The following is a 20,231-nucleotide window of genomic DNA, read 5'->3' as shown; positions in this document are numbered from 1 at the left end:
AAAGGTCTTCCCAGCCATCATTACAGCCTGAGAACCTCTTGGTTTCTAGGGTATTTTGATAGTCATTACTCAGGATGTGCATGGCAGAGCTCCAGGGACACAGCCCAAACATGTCCTGCTGCAAGAGCAATGCTAAGAGAGAAAGCCCCAAATCTCCTTTTTATTGAGTTCCCAGAGCACTCAAACATCAGGCAGCACAGATAAGCAGTGGTTCCCCCAACACCAGCTGACTTCCAGCATATCTTCACCCTCCTTCCTTAGACAGATGCTCTGGCACAGCTGCTTTCTGTATAGGCAGACCCAGCTGATCCTAGTTTGAAAAAGCCTCTGCCAGGTGAACTGGCAGGCTGTTAAGCCCTGATTTTAAACTCAAAGTCTCCAAATTGGCACTGCTGGCTGGGCTTTATTTTTCCTCTCTCTTTTTTTTTTTTTTTTTTCCTCTCTCTTCTTTTTTTTTTTTTTTTCTTCTATCTCTCTTTTTCTTTTTCACATCTCTTTTTGTTTTAAATACTATGAGGTTAGAAAAGCTTACCAGCCTCCTTGGGGAGCAACAATATTTGAAGCTCAGTGATGCACATGCTAGGAGACATCTGTGGGTGGTGATGCTTCTTTGGCCTCAAGTCAGAAGAGAAGAAAGGTCTTTGGGAGGCTTATGTAAAAAATAGTCAGGCTGCTAGCTTAAGGAAAGTAGCAAGCAGGGAGTAACAGGAAGAATTCACTCCCCACAACCCCAGCTATTTCTTTCAGCATGTAAGTCAGCCCATTAATTGCCAGGAAGGATACTTGTGTCCCTATCCAGCTGAGAAGGATTATTTCACTCCTTTTCAACTGGTACACCATTGTATCCTAAAAAATCTCTGCCTGCTCCAGCAGTATCCCTCCTGAGGCAACTCACAAACCCACGGAAAGAACTGGAGTATGTATATCTAGGGAACAAAACCAGTGAGAGACAGAGGAGGGGACCAGAAAAGAAAGGATGCCCTTTTCCAGTAGAGGAAGCAAAGAGGAATAAGAACAGGCTGAAACGCTTATTTCAAAACGGATTTTATTCCAGGCATTAACAGATTCTGGCACATGCTTTTTTTGAAGAAAAAGGAAAACTAATCTGGGTTCCACATAAATTACATCTGGCAAAGTGCAACTTAAAAGTGAGTGGGAAAAATAAATCTTTTGAAACTGATTTCTGTACAACAGTAGATTCAGCTCCTCTTAAATAAACCCCCATTGGTTCACAACACAGGAATTTAATTACATTGGATGCTCTGATACAGTAACAGCTTTCTTTAAGGGTATTACCAATGCAAATGCTCTGTCTTGACAGTCTAGGGGGCTGTTTAAAGTAAACAGGAAAACAAGGGTGAGCAGCTGCTTGTTCTGACTGTTAAAAATAGTCAGTTTGCTTAAAGAAATCTTAACAGACACCCGTTAAAAAACACAGTACTGCAGGGACCTTGGGGAAAAAAGTAGAGATAACATTGTTCTTCCTTCCCTTCAGTGCAAGGGAAATGTAGAGTATGCTAATAATGAGTTTGAACAAGACTTTGTTTATTCCAAGAAGAAGTTCAGTTTGCCCACACTTGACAGCAGCCTTTTGTAATGTACCTCCTTTTCAGCAACTGCTAAAATACATTGGAAACCAACAACTTCCAAAAGATGATGTACAAGGAGGTCTATGTTGAGCTAAAGCAATGCTTTAGCAGACAGAAGAGTGAGCAGCTGGGAGATGACCTCAGGTGAACATGTCCAAAACCAGGCAGAATTAAAAAATGAAACTCCAAACTCCACAAGCAATTTGAGTTACTGACACCTAGCATGTGTCCACCTTTGCCCTTTCCTCCCCCAGGCCAGGGCATCTGAAGCAGGAGAGTGTTCCATCTTCAGCAGCCCCAGCTCACCCCATTCAGACACCTCCTCCCAAATTTACCCTAAACCAAGACACAGCCCAAGAAGGATGCCAGTTCACACTCTTCCAGGAGAGCAGTAGGAAGAGAGGCACAAATCAACACAGCTAGTCCAGGTATGTCTGCCCCAGGAGCAGTCAGCAGCCTCCAGCATGGGAGCCAAACACACAGTGAAGGGCAGCAGTCATCGTGCTGACAAGAGCCCTTTGAATTAGGGCTGGCCCAGAGCTTGGAGACTGTAAATAAGCAGAGCTTCTGTGGTCTGCAGCAGTCAGGAGCATTGTTTGTAGAGGAGATGGGTCCTGGTCCCAGAGTGGTTATGAAGAAGGAACTGCAAGAAAGCTGCACACACACAGTGGGAGCAGGGAGGAAGAAGGCAGTACCTGGTAGAGGATTGAACATGCTGTTAGCTGCCACACATAAACTGCTGGAGAGTGAAATGGGGGGAGGTCAGATGGTCCACTTAGGCTTTGTTTTGATGAAAATATGTAATCCTTTCACACTTCGTTGTATACAGAGCTTACAAACCAGTAAGTACCAGCTCAGTGGCCCTTTATCTATCTTTGCATCAATATTTTTCAAGCCAGGTAGGTAAGAACTTGACTATTCCTGTCTCCTACTGCATAATGATGCTATTCTGAAAGGGCCATCTCCTGTATATTGTTTAAAAATGCAGTACCTAATAGGATGTATTTTTCCCCTCAATGAGTCTGTCTGGCCTGCTCTTGCTCCATTCCTAGGCTATTTTCCTTCCTTCTCTGCCCTCTCCTGACCTCAGTGCTTCTGGCCCAAAGCATCTCTACACAGGAAAAGAGAAATCACTGCAGAGTCAGTGCCCTCATTTCCACACAGAAGAGCAGCTGCACCATTTTATAAGGATCAAAAAGAACTCCCTAGTGAGTTTTCACAGTGCAGGCAGGTCATTCTTCTGGCTAATCAGTGCTGAGATGGAGATATGGTATCAAAGTGAAGGGGGAGACAGGATAAGAGCTCCTGCCACATGATGGATTTAACTTTTTTAAACCAAGAACAAAAAACATTGTCCAGTTTTCAGACTAAGCGCATGCAATGTATGAAGAACTTTATCTGTTCTTTTGTCAACTGTTTGGGCTAATATCTAGCTAAGAGAAAGAATTAAAAAGAGATACAAACATGATCAAAAGCAAACAGCTGTTTAGAATCCAAATGAATGACCTGTTTCTTCTACACCAGATCAGAAAGGATCCAGGCAACCAATTGCCTAATGAAGAGAGCCCCACCATCTGCTTCCCCTGTCAGGTTCTTGGAAAGGAGGGTTGGTTCACAAAATCTATCTCAAGAGGAAAATTTAACAGATCTAGTTAGGAGATGGTAAGGTTGTGGGGACTTTATTTGAACAGGTAAGCATCCCCTGGCAGGTTTGAAAACCCACACATGGCTAGAGCTGACTGGTAACTGGGAGCAGGATTGGGATGCCAGCTAGAGACCACCAGTGTCTTTGCTATCTCCAGAATATGAAGGAGCCTCTCTTAGAGCAGGCCTGCACTGTGGCAGCATTTGTGCAGGGGGCAGTTTCAGCTTCACCAGCTAACCTCTCCCCAAGGTGCTCACCAGAATGAGAGGGATGTCAAAAGTAGAGCAGCCCCAGCCTTTTTGCCTCATCTTTTTTAGAGAGAAGGAAAATCAACCGGACAGAGGGAGTGGGTGGTTTGTCATGCCAGGCTTTGTTCACAGAACTGAAGAGACAAAAATGAGAACTATGGCCCTGCCCAGCCAGCAGCAAGAAGTCAGCTATGACCTAGGGGCTGTCCCCTTCTGTCACTCCCAGTGGGGATCTGAGTGGGCTCCTGCCACAGGCCTGAGCCATGGGCAGCACCTCTGTCTGTGTGTGCTGCCCACACAGATCTGTGCACCAACTTTGCTGTGGGCTGCAGTGGGCAGTGGCTGGTAGCACCAGGAAGAGCAGGCAGAGAACAGTCCCAGGTTCCCTAACATCCCCAGGTGTTGGCACCTCTCTCTGACTGGCTCCACCAGAACATGGTACCCTGAACCTGCAGGCTTGAGCCACTCTTGGAGGCAGGGCTGGCCTTCCACACATAAAAAAGCTGTAAGGAAGACTTCAACAGGGAATAGCCCCTGAAACAATTCCTGGTTAGGCTGGTAAAAGAGATTGTCCCTTTTCAATCCCTCTTGTCAGCAATGCCTACAGCACATTTGGCTGTAGGGCACCTACTGTGGACAGAAGAAGGAATGGGCCCACCAAAAAGAGGTGATAAACCTGCCCTCAGGATCTGCTAGCTGTTTTCCAGCCTCTCCACCGATCATGATAACTCTTCTGGCCAGTCCTCACTGAGAGACATATGCATAAATGATGCACAGTGTTAGAGCCAAAAGCCAGGGAAGGCAAGAGCTGCCAATGTTTGTACAAGCATAGCCTAAGCTGCTGGACTGAAGGTTGAGGACTCTGGATGCAGAGAAAGGAAAGGAGAGATGCAAGTATTGCGCTGGGTCCTCCTCCACCTCTAGGTGCAGCTGTGCACAGGCATCAGCTACAAAGGAGAACTTAAGACAACAGATAGGAAGATTCTGACAACTGTCCTGATCTCTCTCATCCCCAGCTTCTTCCCTGAAAAGCTCAAAAACATCAAGTGCTCAGCTGAAATGGTGGCTTACTGATGGGCACAATGAAAACATTTAGGGTCAGACATACAAAACCATTCCTCCCTTCCTGATTCCTCTCTGTTCCCAAAGTCTCATGCACAAAGAAACAAGGAGATCTCTGTGCTACCATCATGTTGCTTGTAGCAGCTCCCACTGTTGGCCAGGTACACCTGCTTGACAGGGGTTGGTCACCACTCTTCCAGTCTGGTTTTCCAGGCAGAGACCGCTGACAAAGTGTTGAATGAAACTGCCTTTCATCTTCCACTTCTGTGAGAAGACACAAAAAACACATGATGTTACTTCCATTCCCCTACAGAACTGTGAGTTCAAGATGAGGGTAATCTCAAGTAAATTCCAACAACAGGGGAGGATGAAAATCTGGGTATGGGCAGCATCCCTAAATCACTGATTCCCTGTACTAATGATACCTGCAGTCAGGTAGGGTTAGGGTTTAGCTGAGTTACAGGGCTGGATACTCAGAAGCATCTAGAAGGCAAAGAACAGTGGTGGTCACAGCACCAAGCCTTGGCTGCATTCAAGAGGCACCTGGACAATGATGTAACTCTTAGGGTGTTGTGTGAAGGGCCAGGAATTGGACTCAGTGACCCAGATGGGCCTCTTCCAACCCAGTGTATTCTATGATGCTGTGATTCTATCAACACAAAAATCAGTAAGTAATGGCATTTTAAAAGCATATTACAGTCACAGTTTCCAGGCCATTCTCTGTCCTGGGCACCCAGATTCCTGCCAAAACTTGGAACCCTCCTATGCCTGATTTCCAATCCATGGAAAGCACCAAAATGTCTCCAAACACTGAAAGCAACCTGTCCACAGACAGCAAAAATCACACTTTCTATTGTTTGACTGGATCTCCCTCTTATCCATTGTTCCCTCATCTCTTTTTTCATCAAATCCAGAAAGTTCCATATACAACCCTTTCCTAAAAGTCCACTTTGGTTGTGCTACTTACCAGGAAACAAAAATGTGGCCTAACCTTGAATTTAAAATTCTGCTGGGAAAGGGCTGATCCCTGCTGAAAAAAAAAAAAAAAAAAAAAAAAAAAAACACCCCAGAAACTGGGAACACTGTGGCTGATGATAACAGAAAGAAGTAGAAACTAGTCTGTGGATTTGGGATCTCCTAGATGAGGCACTGTCATTCATCTCTAGTGGGGCACAGCTGAGCTCAACAGGTTGAGAAGATTATGAGGTCCAGGCTCCAGGGATTTTCCCTTCATTCTTTTCAGTCACACTGACCCAGTCAGATGACCCAGTTAGAATTGTGGTTTGGGTGCTCACTCAGTCAATAAAGAGCTTAGGAATATTATGAGAATGTTCTGGCTAACCCATGAGGCTGATGAAGAAACAGTATGACAATACTGATGGACCTCAGGAGCATTGTAGAAAAGATATGCAGTGGGAATTTTCCATAATATCTGGACAATGTCAAAACCTACAAACATTTTAATTCTTTGGTAGCACAGCAAAAGGACTGCCACAAGCTGTGTGGTTTAAGATCTTCACATATTGCTAGCAGCTGTTATGTGTCTTGGAGGGCAGGGCACTTACAAAGCCCAGAGTAATCTGTTGCTCCTGTATCACGTATTTCTTCAAATCTTAATACCAGAGGCAGCTTCAATTTGCAGTATTGCTAGCCCTGTTTGACAGGACAACACTAAAGGAGAGCTGTTTTTGCAACAGGAAGAAGCTGATCTTAACAGAGAAGGGGGCAGAGGAATGCAGTGATGATGGACAGGAAGATACAATATAGTCTTTGCACTACAATGCCCTCACCAGCTGCTACAACCCACTGCCTACACAGGTCCCAGAGCCATCTGGCTCCCATCTGGCAGAAGCCTCCCTACAAAGAGCCGAGGAAGAGTTAATATCATAAAGCAGCAGCTGTAATGCTGGAGTGTAAAGGAGGGGGTCTTCTCCCCTGGCAAGCTGCACTCTGTGCCTAGTGGGTCCCACTGCTGCAAGACAGCCTCTCCACCAGCATCTCCCAGTGTCACAGACACCCCAGTGAAGGCCTTTTGACCTTCTCCAAAGCACACTTACTTCCTTGCCCTCCACTCTCCCTCTACCTCTCTGTATTTGTCAATTCTCAGTCTCCATGCTGCCCTGTGCATGAGAGGAAGCTTGCCAGCTGCCTCTCCCACACACCCTACAGCTCATCAAAAACCCCTGCTGTAGAAGAATATGCTGTTATGAGAATTGAGATGGAGGACAAGGCCAGTTACCAAGAGACACTGGTTTTCTTCTTTCCTCTCACTGTTCAGGAGAAAACAAACACCATGGGAGGCTTGCTGGTGTTATCCCTTCAGATGAGAGACCTGCTACTGTGGCACCTGTCCATGCTGAGCAGGTACCCACTGTGATGTCTGCAGGGAGAGTCTGCAGCAACAGGCTCAGCAGGACACCAGAAAACACTCCCCAGAGCACATCTGCTGCTGCTAACAAAATCAATCAGCTTCTCAGTGAATCACACCACTGGAAAGCCCAGCACATCAAGTCAGCCCAGATCCCTCTGTTCAAAATAAAGTGGGGCAAGGATGGGGAAGGGGGAGGAGGAGAGAAGATGAGAGTTGAAGGTGAGGCTCACCTGGACTGCAGGGACGTGCCATGTATGTGGCTGTTATAAAGAATACTGACAGTAAAAACCAAAGTAGGGCTCCTCATCTCAAACACATGGGGTATTTTCATAATGATGAATTTTACCTATTCTGATCAGAAACTGCTTTTCTGCCCTTCATGAGATACCAGAGCAACTCCCCTGACTGCACCTGAACCTTTCACAAGGCCTGACTGCAGACCACAGGATTACCAAAGGCAGCCCAACATCCTGCCCTGCAGGGACACATCATATCTCAGACCCTTCAGGAGGGTGGGTGGTAGGAATGGATGGAAACAGGAGATAGGACACTAATCCCCCACTGTCAGCCACCTCAGAAATGAGCAATTTAGTCTAAACTAGTTGCCTGGTGACATAGTTATGGAGGGGTCCAACGTACAAGCCCCTTCTGGGAGGGCCCAGCTTTCTCCACAGACCACAAGGGAAGCCTGGACTGATAAGTTTTAAATTATATCAATAATGACCATCTTTAGCAAAAAAATAAACAGAGCAGACACCTCCTGCATACATGTTACAGGGAATCCTCTCTTCTTCTACACCCAGACATTATGACTGTACTAGGAAGGAAAGCTTTTGGAAGATACAGGCATTGCACAATCTGAAAATTTTTGGCTTGAAAATTCTCTTTGGTCTCCCTTTCTTGTGCAGATGGAGATAATACAGTTTACTGGTCAGAGTAGGTTTGGAGTGGAGATGGAGGAAGAAAAAAAAGAATCAGTTTTTTTTCTTTGAAATATTGTGTCTTGATCCTCTTCCCCAGTGTCAACCCAAGATTTCCCCCATATTTTGTAAATCTCTCTCTCCCTCTTTTTTATTTATAATTTCAATGTATTTTTAGGTGGCTGGATGAAAGCACTCCATGTACAAATACTAAGAGAAAAGTCAGAAATAGCCAGTCCTCTTCTATCCAATATATACAAGAGCTGAAATTGTTTACAGTAGCCTAAGTTCTCTTTTAACCCCCAGTAATCCAGACAGTCCAGGGTTTCTCTCAAAATCCTAACTGTGAAACAGTAGAATTGGCCAAGCTCAGGAGGCACAGCTGAGAAAGGCAGATTTTGCTCATGAGGACTGAGATATTTCAAAGAGAAATGTATGGAGAAGTGATAACTGGAGTAGCCAAGGACATTGTAAGTTGTAATTGAGTGTATTTGCAGAGCCATGGACAGTCTGAATTTGGTCTTGAGCACTAAATTTTAAATATATGAGCAGAGACAGAGGATGGAAAAGCTCACAGCAGCATCCAGCAAGCACTGTCTTCCTCTGAGCACTTAAATTTGTAAAACTAAATCACAACTAAAAGAAACCCTTGTCTCCTGAAAACTACTTTCAGTGTATGGCCTATTGCCAGTATTGTTTTACCTACTTATTGTCATAAAGATGCTGAGTCAGGTGCTTTCAAATAGACAGGCTTTCACTCCTTTTCTTTTCAGATACTTAATATAAAGTTGCATTCATCTTGAGGTAATATACACTGAGAAGTAAAGCGGGAAAAAATTTCCCAATGGTATACAAAGGGACACAGGATTTCAAATAGTGTTTGTCTCACAAGAAAACCCAGTGTCCTCATTTTCAGGCTGAGGTCACATTCCTTCAGAACATTTTAATGAAATATAGCTGTTTAATAGGATTTCTCAGCATTTCTTGTTCTGTTGGGAAATACTGTGCCAATGTTTCTCATTTTCATTCTCTTGTTTTAGTGTCTGACTCTCACTTTGCCTTCTATTTGTCCTCACTATAATACAAATTAAAACACCACTCCTACTGTCACTCGAAGCCAAAAACCAAAGCTGAAGGCAATAATTTATTGTGCATTCAACAAAAAATGCTATTCTCCAAATAACATTATGGATAACATCCATCTGCTTTGAAATCTAGTTCTGATTATGCAGAATAGCTTTTGGCTGGTCTTCTGCTAGCAGTGCCAGCTGTTGCTGTTGAATGATCAACAGGATCATGTTGCCAAATAGATTTCATTTCTGGTTTCTTTCAACCCAAGGGAGTCTGACAGCACCAAAAATCATCTGAAATGTGGCTATTGTCTCATATCCTCCTGCTTGCAAAATTCTAGACTTATTTTGAGGAAATACTCTAGACACAAATTGTAATACTCTAAAGCCTCTGCTAGAGTATTACCTATATATTGGATGGACTGTTTTTAGCACTCAAAATTTACAACAAAATTAACTGTCCTTGGGACATGCTTAATGCAGAACAGCTGTGTATCATGGGCACAGCTTCAGTGTGTTTGAAAGCAGAAACCAACTTTAGGAGCTGTGTGGTGCTGTCATAATGATCTAACCAATCTACTCCCAGGACACTAAAAACCAAAGCTGTCACATGTACCATCTTTTGTCGGAAATGTTGCTTTTTCATGACTCAGACACAGCCATGAAATCTACATCCAAAAAACCCAACATCTTTCGCCACAGATCCCTGATGACAATGACAGGAAAGATGTTCAAAGCTGGACTTTCATTACGCGGCCATCTCCTTTTAGGATATTGTACACATGATGTGTGTGATGCATGTTGCCCACGCTCACCCTCCTCCACTCAGACCACATCACACAGTCAGGACTCAGCTCTGCAAAGTGGCTCAGCTTCCCTCCCTCTACTCAGCTCCTCTGACTTTCTGAGAAGTGATACACTCATGCACAGTTTGGAAGCACTGCTCTCCCCCAGCACTTGCACTTTGGGCTGTGAGTATCCATGGGGAGACAGGCAAGCTGTAGGACAACTGAGGGAATTTGTTCCTTCCAGCTTTGCTCTTTCTTGGAAATCAACTTCTCAAATACCAGGAGGAAAGAGAATGGAATAGTTTAAAAGATGACTGACTTCTAGCTAATTAAAATTTAATGTCAGTGTTAACAACAATTACTGTTGTGTTTATGGAAGGAAAGAACCATAACAACATTCCCTAGGAACACAACAAACTTGAGCATTGCAAGTAGAATTGGCTTTATAAGTAGAAATTTCTAAATGGGAGTTTGAGAATACAAAAAAGACCCCAACGTTTAAGAGCAATTCAACACAAATTACATTAAAAATTCAAATGCATTTCTCCCACTTCACCCCACCTTATCCCTTCAGTCTCAAGGCAGTTTGGAATGGCAGCTGCAATTCAAATCAGTCTCGAATTATTTGAAATGCTTAAACAAAATCCTTGCTTAGTATCAGTTGGTTAAATCATCTGCTGGGTCAAGTCCTTGATATAAGTGCAGTCTGCTCACATAAGGTAATGGAAAACAACAGCTCACACCCTTAAGTGTGTGTATGTCTTTATAATGAGCCTGTATATAATCAACACATCACAACTCAATAAATCCTATTCCAGCAGCAGAATAAGCCTGTTTGCATTACTGTGGATTAATCTCTCTTCTGGCTTCTGACACAGCTGGGACTCCACCCTCCTTGGGGGACCCTTGTCCTTCCATGACAGAGGAAGCAGGGAAAGACAGCTGATTTTGGCAGCTGCTAAAGTCCTCTCTGCTGCCAGGGTGGAAAATACTGCAAGGCACATAAGGAGAAGCTAACTGACCTAATTACACAGCAATGGGATGAGTGATTGCTGACAAGAAAAGAGAGCAGGCGAGTACAGCCCACCTGGGATACCCTTGCAGACTAATCCAAACTCAGACTTTTCCAAGCGCACTCATAGTGACAACTCTTTGAGGCATTTCTGCATTAACCAACCCTCCGGAGGAAAGTCTACACAGGTTTTCCATAAATGGTCATGACTGGATTTCAGTGCTTTCTTTCAGGAAGAACTAAATTCAAGGATTCATAAAGCATTAGAAGTTGTTGCTGAGAACTGGTCAAAGCTGAGCCATCCTCTATCTTTGGGCTATCAAAACAATACACATGTCAGAAAGCACAGAGTCAGCATAGCCTTAGATGACACAAAATTTGTTCTCTCTTGGTGTAGAAGGAACCATGGGAACTGGGAATGAAACAAGTCCAATCTGCTGTCTGCCAGTGTTGCATTGTGCCTTTTTGCATTTTGCCCAGTTCTGATAAAAAGGCACATCATGCCTCTGTTGAGGGCACCCTAGCCATTGCAGAGGCTGTCCCTTACCTGGTGTTCTAAGGCAAAATGATTGATTTGTCCTGGTAGATCAGGGATGCATGTCTTGGAAACAGCATAAGTCAAAGAGCTGCTGTGGGAATGTTTGTTGGGAACATTGCTGCTGTGTATTTTTCCTACAGGGAGCAGTTCAGGTGGAACATACAGCGCTTTGTGTCAGTCAGTATCTCTTAAATGAGTTGCATGCACTCACTTTTAAAGGTCTGCTCACAAGTCCAAAGACAGCACAAAGAACAACACAGCTCTCTCACTTCAAATTAAATAAACAAATGATAGCACACATCCCCCTTCCCTTTGGTATCTCAAAGCAGTTGCCTCACCCACCTCTTTTTGGTGCTGTGCTTCATCCATGCACCAATGTGGCTGCACATAAACTTATCCAAGAAGCAAAGTTTGGAAGCAGCTGAGCTGAAGCCAACCATGCTGCCAAGGGCCCAGGCAGAGCAGACACCCCCATACTGCTCTTCCTGCTTGGTCACACACTCTGTCATACATCCAAGCTTATGAAACACACCAGAGAGGGAGATGTAGTAGATGGAAAGGACTTTAATTAATGTGCTTTAATAGTCCTGGGTTTTCCCCTGCTGGCTGCATTGATGTAGGTACACTGGTATGAGGCAATGAAGGCATTAGAAAGAGGTGCAGTTACCCACCTGTCTGCCGTCTTTTTGATTGCAAGCTTCCAGTGTGATTTGAGAACCAGTAGAGAAGGAGGTAATGGAAAGACACTTGTCCTGCTGTCTAATTAAAGGGTCACTGAATATCCACTCCTTTGGAATAAGAAAAAAAGAAAGGTTCCATTAGGTTCCCAACAGTGATCAGATGAGAGAGAGAGAGAGCTTTTTCTATCAGATATTTTAAAAAACTCTGTCTTTTGTTCTCTTCCTATGAAAGGCTCCCTGGGACGACTACCACAGCAGTTGTCAGCTGATCAGAAGTTTATGCTCAGGCTTTCACACAGCAGACATGTTCTCTAACAGGTATCTGGGACCTATAGACTGTCAAGCAAAGCATGACACATGCAAGCATATCCGTATATCACCAGCATGCATAAGGGACAAATGGATTCATTTTTTTCCTCCCTCTAGCTAGACGGATACCTGATCCTATCAACTGCTACTACTATACTTTCCCCAAGGAAGAAACACAAAATGCAGAAAGTTTCAGAGATTTCAAATGGTAACAGCACAGAGGAATGATCAGGTTAAATGGCACATTGAATGGCACATTGAATGCTGGCTGCAAACTAGTTTCCAAAAGTTAACAGACATGAATGTGTATTTTCTGGCATAAAATACCCTACTGTGACCCTTTGCTTTCTCAAGCTGCTTCCCTGCTGCTTTCAGTCACCAACAGAGAGTCTGAGTGCAGATCTTCAGCTTGTTTATACCATCACAGCTCCACTGCAGTTAGGAGAACTGCATCACATTACTGCCACTGGGGTCAGCTATTTAAATTCTATTTGTGCTTTATACGGAAACACATCTGAAATACAGCACAATTCAAGTCATTTGCAGCTACAGCTGAGCTGGCAGAGCAAGAAATGTTTCTAATCCCCAAAAATCTCTTACCCACATGCCAGGGTACTAGGCAAGCACAGCCTCCAAAATGATACTCAATGAGTCTTGTCACTCTCTGAGCATGTAAGCACTACCTGCTGTCTCTGAGTGATGAAAACCTTCACATTCTATGACTGACTGCTGAGTCTGTTGAGCCAACAGAGCTCTGAGAGATGTGCTTCTTTTTCTGCTTATTATTAAAATCATTACTGGGTAAAATTCTTCCTTCCTTCATCTCCATATCAACCCACCAAGGCCAGAGATTCAGGCCTCTTCATTCAGGTAATAAAAAGGGCAGGAGCAAGAGCAAACCACCAAACTGAAGCGTGCCTTACCTGAGTGACAGGTGGATTATTCACCATCCCTTTACAGTTTCCCATGCCAGCCAACATATTCCCTGTGGTATCCTGTGCCTGAGACTCCAGACAGTTTCCTCCTTGTCTAATTATTCCTGGAATCAATTCTTTTTCAGGGATCCTTGAAGTAAAATGACAGTTGCATAGTACTTCATACAAAGAAATGTCCAAAGTACTTTCACATTTATAAGGGTGTAATTGGCCCCTGACTGAAACACAATCCCCTATATTTGACAGAGAATAAACAACATCATGCTACCCACTGGAAATATCTGGAGGAGGCAAAAATCAAGTGAGAACTTGGTCAGAGGACTGATACCTTTTTGTTTCAGAAGGCATACCAGGATCTTTAGGGGTACCCTAACCAATTTAATGTGATGATTCTGAAAGAGTCTGAAAGGTAGAAAGAAACTGTTTCCAGCAAAAAAGCATATCCACACTGATTTGTTCTGCTTCTTCCTCCCCCTTTCTCAGTCGTCTCCCCAGCTAACACATACTCTGGCTCATTGGTGGGAATGCAGGGAAGATCTGTCCAGGCCAGACTATAGCTGGATGTTTCAGCCTCCACTCATGCTAGCCATAGACTGAGGTGTAAAGGTGTGTTGCCAGGGTGTGCTGGTCTGCCCATGCCAACAACACAGCTTTACCCAGGCTGCCTCCCAGCTGTGCAAGGACATAACACTGTGCAGGGCAGGAGAAGCCACAGGGACAGCTGGTTCTGGCATTCCTTAGAACCTTCTCTGAACCACCCAAACCTCTGCACTGAGGCTGTCCAGTTCTACTTAGCTGAACTCCCTCCAGACAGAGCATCCAACAGGCAGGGACTAAGACAAAACTGGGAAGGGTGTAGTGCTCTGGCATTTGTCTACACCCCACACCTCCAAAAACACCACTGTTACCAAGCACATTTCCAAGGGACAGCCATGTGGGGCAGAACAGAAGGCAGACCTTTTGCAGAGCTGTGATAATATAAGCCAGGAAAACACAGGAGCTTCCTCACCAAAAAGATGAACAGAGAAAATCTTTTCCAAGCATAAGTCTCCCTTTTGCCCACTGCTGTCAAGGCTCATCTTCCCACTGTGACCCACCTCCCAAATCCTTCAGAGATTTCTACAAGCGAAGAACTGACTCACTTGAGCTCGGGGTAGACATTCTCCAGATACCACTGGAAGGATTTACAGTTCAGTTTGTGTCGCAGCTCCACTCGGTCTGCAACACTGGAAACACAGGCAGTTTGCTGAGAATAAGGCAGTGAACAGGAGGGAGGGGAATCAATGAAGATTGACCAGGAGGTTTGAGGGAATTATGTGACTTTTTTTTTTACTCATTCTCCCATGTAATTGCTGCTAGGTTCAGAACACTAGCAGTGACCTGAGGTGATGAGGAGGAGAGAGAGAAGTGGCAGGAAATAGAAATGGAAGACAAACACGTGCAGAGAGCTGCCCTTGCACTTCCTTTGGCTCAGAGCAATGGCAGGGCTCAAGTCCCACTTTGTTAAATAATACATTGCAGTAAAACTGCTGCAAGATCAGGAAAGCATTTCTGCCTCTGGGTGCCCCTGTAGAGGCATACCATGAAACCTGCACAACAATCAGCTGCTGAAAAGGCCTAAAAAGTGTTTGTGCTGAGGTACATACAGATGATTAATCTGTGTTTGCTAAAGCATGTCTCTAGCTCATGGCAGCAAGTCTAGGCTCAGGTTAGAAAACTGAGACCTGGAGAATTTAATTATTTGTTCTTAAGGAGTTTAAGGGAAGGGTGGAAGTATAAGGGGAGATTACCTCAATATCTCAGTAGCTGTCTATTGTGGCAGTCCTCCCACTGCTGATTTGTTTGGCTTTAGCTGGCTGAAGAAGAGGATTTCCCTCCAGCAGTCCTACTGAGCAGCAAAACCAAGAACTCTTGTCTTTAAGCTATAACACTACATTTGTGTGTTGGGAAGCAATTTCAACTGTACCCATGTACCTCTCCATCCTTGGCCCACAGACACCATGTGTACGTGAGGCCACATACCTCAGGGTAATGTTCTTAGATTTTATACCCACATCAGAATTGAGGGGAAGAAGGGTCCATCAATTGTCAGTGATGGTGTCAAAAGGCACTTGCGCCCTAAAATCTAGATTTAATGCAAGTTCACAGAGCTGTTACTATAGGAAATTGCCTGAAATCAAAGTCTTATGCTCTGCTCCAGCTTTTATTCAGCCAATGTTGCCAGTAAAGTCACTAGGAATTCTGTGTGAACAAGGACTGCAGATTTGCCACTAAAACACATGAGCAATATATCCATATACAATATGCAATAGTCTGGTTTCCTCCACAAGCAGCAGGGTTACTTGCTATGTGGTGCCAGCTCAGGTGCTGCAGTCAGCTCAAGGACCGATAAATTAAGTAGGCAAAGCTATTTTTATGAAGATATGTAATGCACTATGATTATAAAGCAAAGTGTACAGCAAGAAAAGAGACCTGGTTGTCATAAATAAATAGGAGATGCATCATTATCCTGTGCACACAGCTACACATTTGAGATACAACCACATTTGCCACGTCCTTACACTGCTACAACAATAGCCTTTTGTTCACAGGCAGATAAAACCCACAGAAACACAGCACTCCTGGGATTTTTACATTTATTTGGCAGTCATAGGGGTTTGAGAGCACAGACAACAAGCTCTCCTCTCATCCCAGGTTTGGTGTCCATCACTGATTTCTGGGTCACAGAGAACTGTTAAGCTGATAACAAGTCCCATGTGGCCTGAAGACAGCTTTAGCAAAGGTGCTCTAAGAAGCACAGTTCTGCAGATTGTGTTTCTAAATTTTAACATTGGCCATGCTCTCTCCTGCCCTACATCCATCCTACATCCTACCCTCCATCCATCAAAAAAGTGGGGTGTGCACCAAGAGCAATGTGCCCATATGCCAGCCAGCTGTGCTTGCCCTGAGATTCTGCATCTGCACAGGAACTTCAGATCAAGCTCAAGATACAGCTCACATTTCTACAACAGCTGCATGCTGTGATAGAAAAATATTCCTGTCAATCCACTTAAAATGTCTGGTCTTCTAATTTCATTACAGATCCCTTTGGCCTTCTGTTAACAAATGATTTATGCAGTGTTACTGGGGAAAAAAATAAAGTGAATTAGAAGCAAACCTCATTAGCCAGACACTGAAGCTACAACCTCCCTTGAAAACCAGGCATTCAGAACACCTCTATTTCTCACCCAGAGAAGACCTAAAAACCATTTCTTGCTACCCAGGGGTTTAGCAAAGCCCTCCTACCAAGGTCTGGGGCAGCTTACCTTCCAAAGGACTTGCCAATAGCTGAGGGCCGGGCCTCATAGTAGTACTGCTTGTACTCGTCCATCCACACCTCTGCTGTGCGCTTGGTGTTCCTGCACGAGGGAGCAGATGCTGAGGAGATGCTCTGCTGCAGAACATGCCCTCCCAGGGAGCAGGCACCCAAGGCTCATCTGCCAGGGGGTAGTGGGGGACAGTCCCAAATACGAACAGAGTAGGCAGTAGGGATGGACAGAGACTGATTGTGTTAAGTCTACAGAGCCTTGCGAGAACACTTCAGAAGTAAAAAATTTAACAGCCATATTTTATTATGACTTTTTCACACATACTTCCTCTGCAGAGACACCAGGCCTGATTGTCACCATCACACACATTTACAGTATCCCTTTTGCCAGGTTAGAATAACGTTATGGGGTAATTCAGCCCTGTCTAACCTCTAACCTCCTGCCCAAATCAGGCTAGCTTTATATTAGGTCATGTTGTTCAGGGTCTTGACTGTTTTGAGTTTTGAAATCTCCAACTGCGAGATTTCACCATCTCTCTGGGGCCCTGCAGCAATGCTTTATCACTTTCATTATCAAACACTTCATCTCATCTCTTTTCTCTTTCCATCTGTCCTGCAGTAGAAGTTGTCCTCAGGGTTTATCTTAGAGTGTATACAGCTCAGAGACAACAGAGATGTCCAAGGACTGCTGAGACCCATGCACATGTCACAGGGCAGCATCTGTGAATAGCCAGGGTGTCTCTCTGGCATACTGCTCCCCACCCCCCCCCCCCACCAGAGACTGAGAAGGAATAAGAGACACTAATACAAACAGCAGAGAAGGGAACAGGTTTTGTTCATAGAAAACAGCTACTCATCCTTCCCTTGAGAACAGATGCTCAGTCACAAGCTGTTCTCTGTTACCAGGCAAAAGCACAACAAAGAATTCAGACTTAGTTAGACATGCCCAACACGAAGGTGGCCTGGCTGCTACCAGGAACTTCCCAACACCTACTTGATGTAAGTCAGTGCATTGCCCTCAGGAAAGTCATAGGGATGGCGCTTCCTGAACACGTGTCCCACTCGACTGCAGGGAACGATCTCCAAGCTCCCACCACACATCCACACTCGGAAAGAGAGCTCTGGAAGAGACCCCAAGAGTCATACAGCTGCAACAGGTCCAAGAAGGGCAATTTTCTTACCCCTCTGCTCTAGGTGTATTGCCTGCAACAGCAAAATCAGGGAAAGCAATGCCATGGTGAGAGTGGAGAAACTGCCCTCCCTTTGTTAAAATGCAGGCAACCATTGCAGCTCAGGGACTTCCAAACCTTCTACAGTCCTGCTCTCTTTGGTCTCATTTCAGTGAGACACCTTTGCATTTGACCAGGTCTTCAAGGTTGCTCAGGATGTCAGGCCCTCAGTATGGCACTTGGCAACAGGCTGAGACCACTCTCCCCCAAACACACCCTGTTTCGGACCTCTGTTACTCTCACCCCAGCACATATATGGAATTAAAAAGGAAGAATTTACTGTGTAAAGCAAATCATGTAAGGAAGAAAGGCAGTTTAGAAGACAAGGGGAAAGAACAGAACAAGATGAGGGTATAGGGAGTCAATGTCTAGAGCTAATTCCTCTCCCTCATACCTCTATTTTATCCACCCTACAAGAGTTCTTCCTTCTCATTTTGCTTGGCTCTATTAGTAATTAAATAGAGCAACTGACTGTTGCAGTCATATAGTATGACTATGTAAATACAGAGAAGATCTTGCTACTTGAAGAAATCCACCCTATCCTGAAGCTAGATTCAACATTTTGTTAAAGGATTAGAAGAGCATGGAGCTTTGATGTGCAGGCACTGATTTGCATCACAGAAAGTATGTGACCTTGCTCAAGCTTATGGGTCTGTCCTCACAAGTTTAATCACTGCCACACCAGAGGGGTTTTCCACTTTCAATTTATGTAGTGATGAAAAGAGAAAGAAGAAGGAAAATGAAAATTACCTGGATGGTTTGGTAGTCTTTACCAAAAGTGCTTCAGATTGCAGACTGATTATTTCAAAAACTTTACTCAGTTGGGATCTCCCTCCAGTAATGCCTGATTTATGTGGCTCTGACACTTAGAAATTAAAAGAAATGATGTATCCAGATCTAATGGATGTTTGAAACCAAGTACACACACTAACATCTTCCCAGCCTTCATCTTTCTCCATAGCTTTCCTCTCTGCATACTGAGAGGTAGCTCAAACAGTGAGTTGTAGGGTGGGGAGAGATGGTCTATTTAATGTAGCTTCTCAGTAAAAAACCCCACTTGATTAGACTGTATTTTGTAGTATTTCTTACTAGCTCTTTTCTCTCCTGACTCTTATCCAGAGATAATTATTTTCAGACTCTTTTTAACAGAGAGTTCCAGATTTGAAGAGAGGAAGGATTTCAGAAACAAACAGCTTAAAAAACCCCAAGACATAAGTTTCTGTCTGGTGATGTGTCCAGCTGATATTTGCTTTCCTGGAATGAGCTTCTGACTCACTTTGGCCTACAAGAAAAACAAAACTCTCAGTCTGGCATGTTTAACTTGAAAGTGATATCCATTTCCAAAGAGAGGATTTCTCACACCATCTTAGACAGAACTACTCTCTCATCTCATCTACAAATGAAGACCTAATTCAAACAGTCCCTTCCCACTCAAAATTGTAATAATAGTAAAAATAATGTTTCAGAACATTATCAATACTTTTCCTTGATTGGAAAACTCAGTTTTCAATTAAGTATGGTAAACTGTTTTTTTAAGAGATCAAGAATTTAAAATTTCTTAAGAATTTAAAAAATCTTAAGATTTTAAGAATTAACCATTCTGAATTCTTCAATTAATACTTTTGTAGCCAAATCCTGGTTGGTTTCTATCCCTCTGCTTTCAGCAGCAACAGACTTGATGGAGGATGAGGGACAAGTGACAGGAGACATTGAATTTACAGAAAAACCTCATAACAAGGCAAAACTGGCAAGCCCTGTACACGTGGCTGAGTCGCACACAGCCTGGCCCAGCCAGGCTTTACAAGAGCTATTTCAAGGAGAATGAAGCAAATTCTGCAGAGCAATTCTGTGGTTTTGATAAGCTCTATATGGAAGAATGGCTGGGAGCATGCAAATAATTTACTTATGCTATTTATAGCAGAGAGCTCTACTTGGCATCATGCTACTGACATATAGACCAAACTGCAACACTGGACTCCCAGGTGGGCAGAAGCAGACAGAGAAAAGCCTAAAGAAATATTCTTTCTCCATCTTTGGTGTTTACAGCTTTTATACAGCGACAGCCCAGAGGCTGGCAGAATGGCCAAGTGGCTGGCTTTGCAGCTGGAGCAGGGCTAGTGGTGGCAAGGAGCTGAGTTTGGCTCTGCTCCTGAGGGACATAAGGGAGGAGACCTTCATGCCTGGGTCAAGGCTTCCTGTTACTTCTGCCACAGTGCTGAGCTGATGCTACTAGGACTGCGTAGATTCCAATGCCAGCACCATTTAATATCTCTTTTTAATATAGCAAATACCATAAAACTGAATTGAGATCTGGGAAAACAGAGAAGACTCATTATTAGATATTTTGTTTTTAAAATGTGGTACCTTGAGAGTCTATTATCAGCCCAAAATATTATTTAATGGTTTTAGAAAGCATTTCAGAAAGAGGCAGCTCTCCCAGCTGTGTTCAGAGAAACAAGTTTCCCCTTCCTGACTATTTCATTCTTTCTAATTGGTTCTCCAGGTGCTAGAAAACACCATACAAATTC

At 44.0% G+C, this 20,231-nt stretch overlaps 1 protein-coding gene across 4 annotated transcripts in view; it reads right to left on the bottom strand.

Annotated features, from left to right (window-relative positions):
• The window catches only part of GALNT16 (polypeptide N-acetylgalactosaminyltransferase 16), a 75,734-nt gene that overhangs the window by 1,263 nt on the left and 54,240 nt on the right, over positions 1-20,231 (bottom strand). For 2 of the 4 annotated variants that reach the window (XM_083863166.1, XM_083863169.1), the window contains exons 10-15: positions 17,469-17,595; positions 16,473-16,565; positions 14,310-14,393; positions 13,156-13,297; positions 11,915-12,031; positions 1,047-4,808 (exon numbers count right to left, since the gene is read on the bottom strand). In XM_083863166.1, coding sequence (XP_083719292.1) covers positions 4,671-4,808; positions 11,915-12,031; positions 13,156-13,297; positions 14,310-14,393; positions 16,473-16,565; positions 17,469-17,595 — 701 coding nt within the window. In that variant the 3' untranslated portion in view covers positions 1,047-4,670. Of the gene's footprint in view, positions 1-1,046; positions 4,809-11,914; positions 12,032-13,155; positions 13,298-14,309; positions 14,394-16,472; positions 16,566-17,468; positions 17,596-20,231 lie in introns of those variants that run through there. The other 2 variants (XM_083863167.1, XM_083863168.1) reach the window with 2 other exon arrangements.

The sequence above is a fragment of the Zosterops lateralis genome, assembly GCF_965231275.1.
Source record: "Zosterops lateralis genome assembly, chromosome: 6".
Taxonomy (NCBI): domain Eukaryota; kingdom Metazoa; phylum Chordata; class Aves; order Passeriformes; family Zosteropidae; genus Zosterops; species Zosterops lateralis.
The sequence above is the reverse complement of the archived record's forward strand: the minus strand, read 5'-3'. Positions and strand labels throughout refer to the sequence as shown.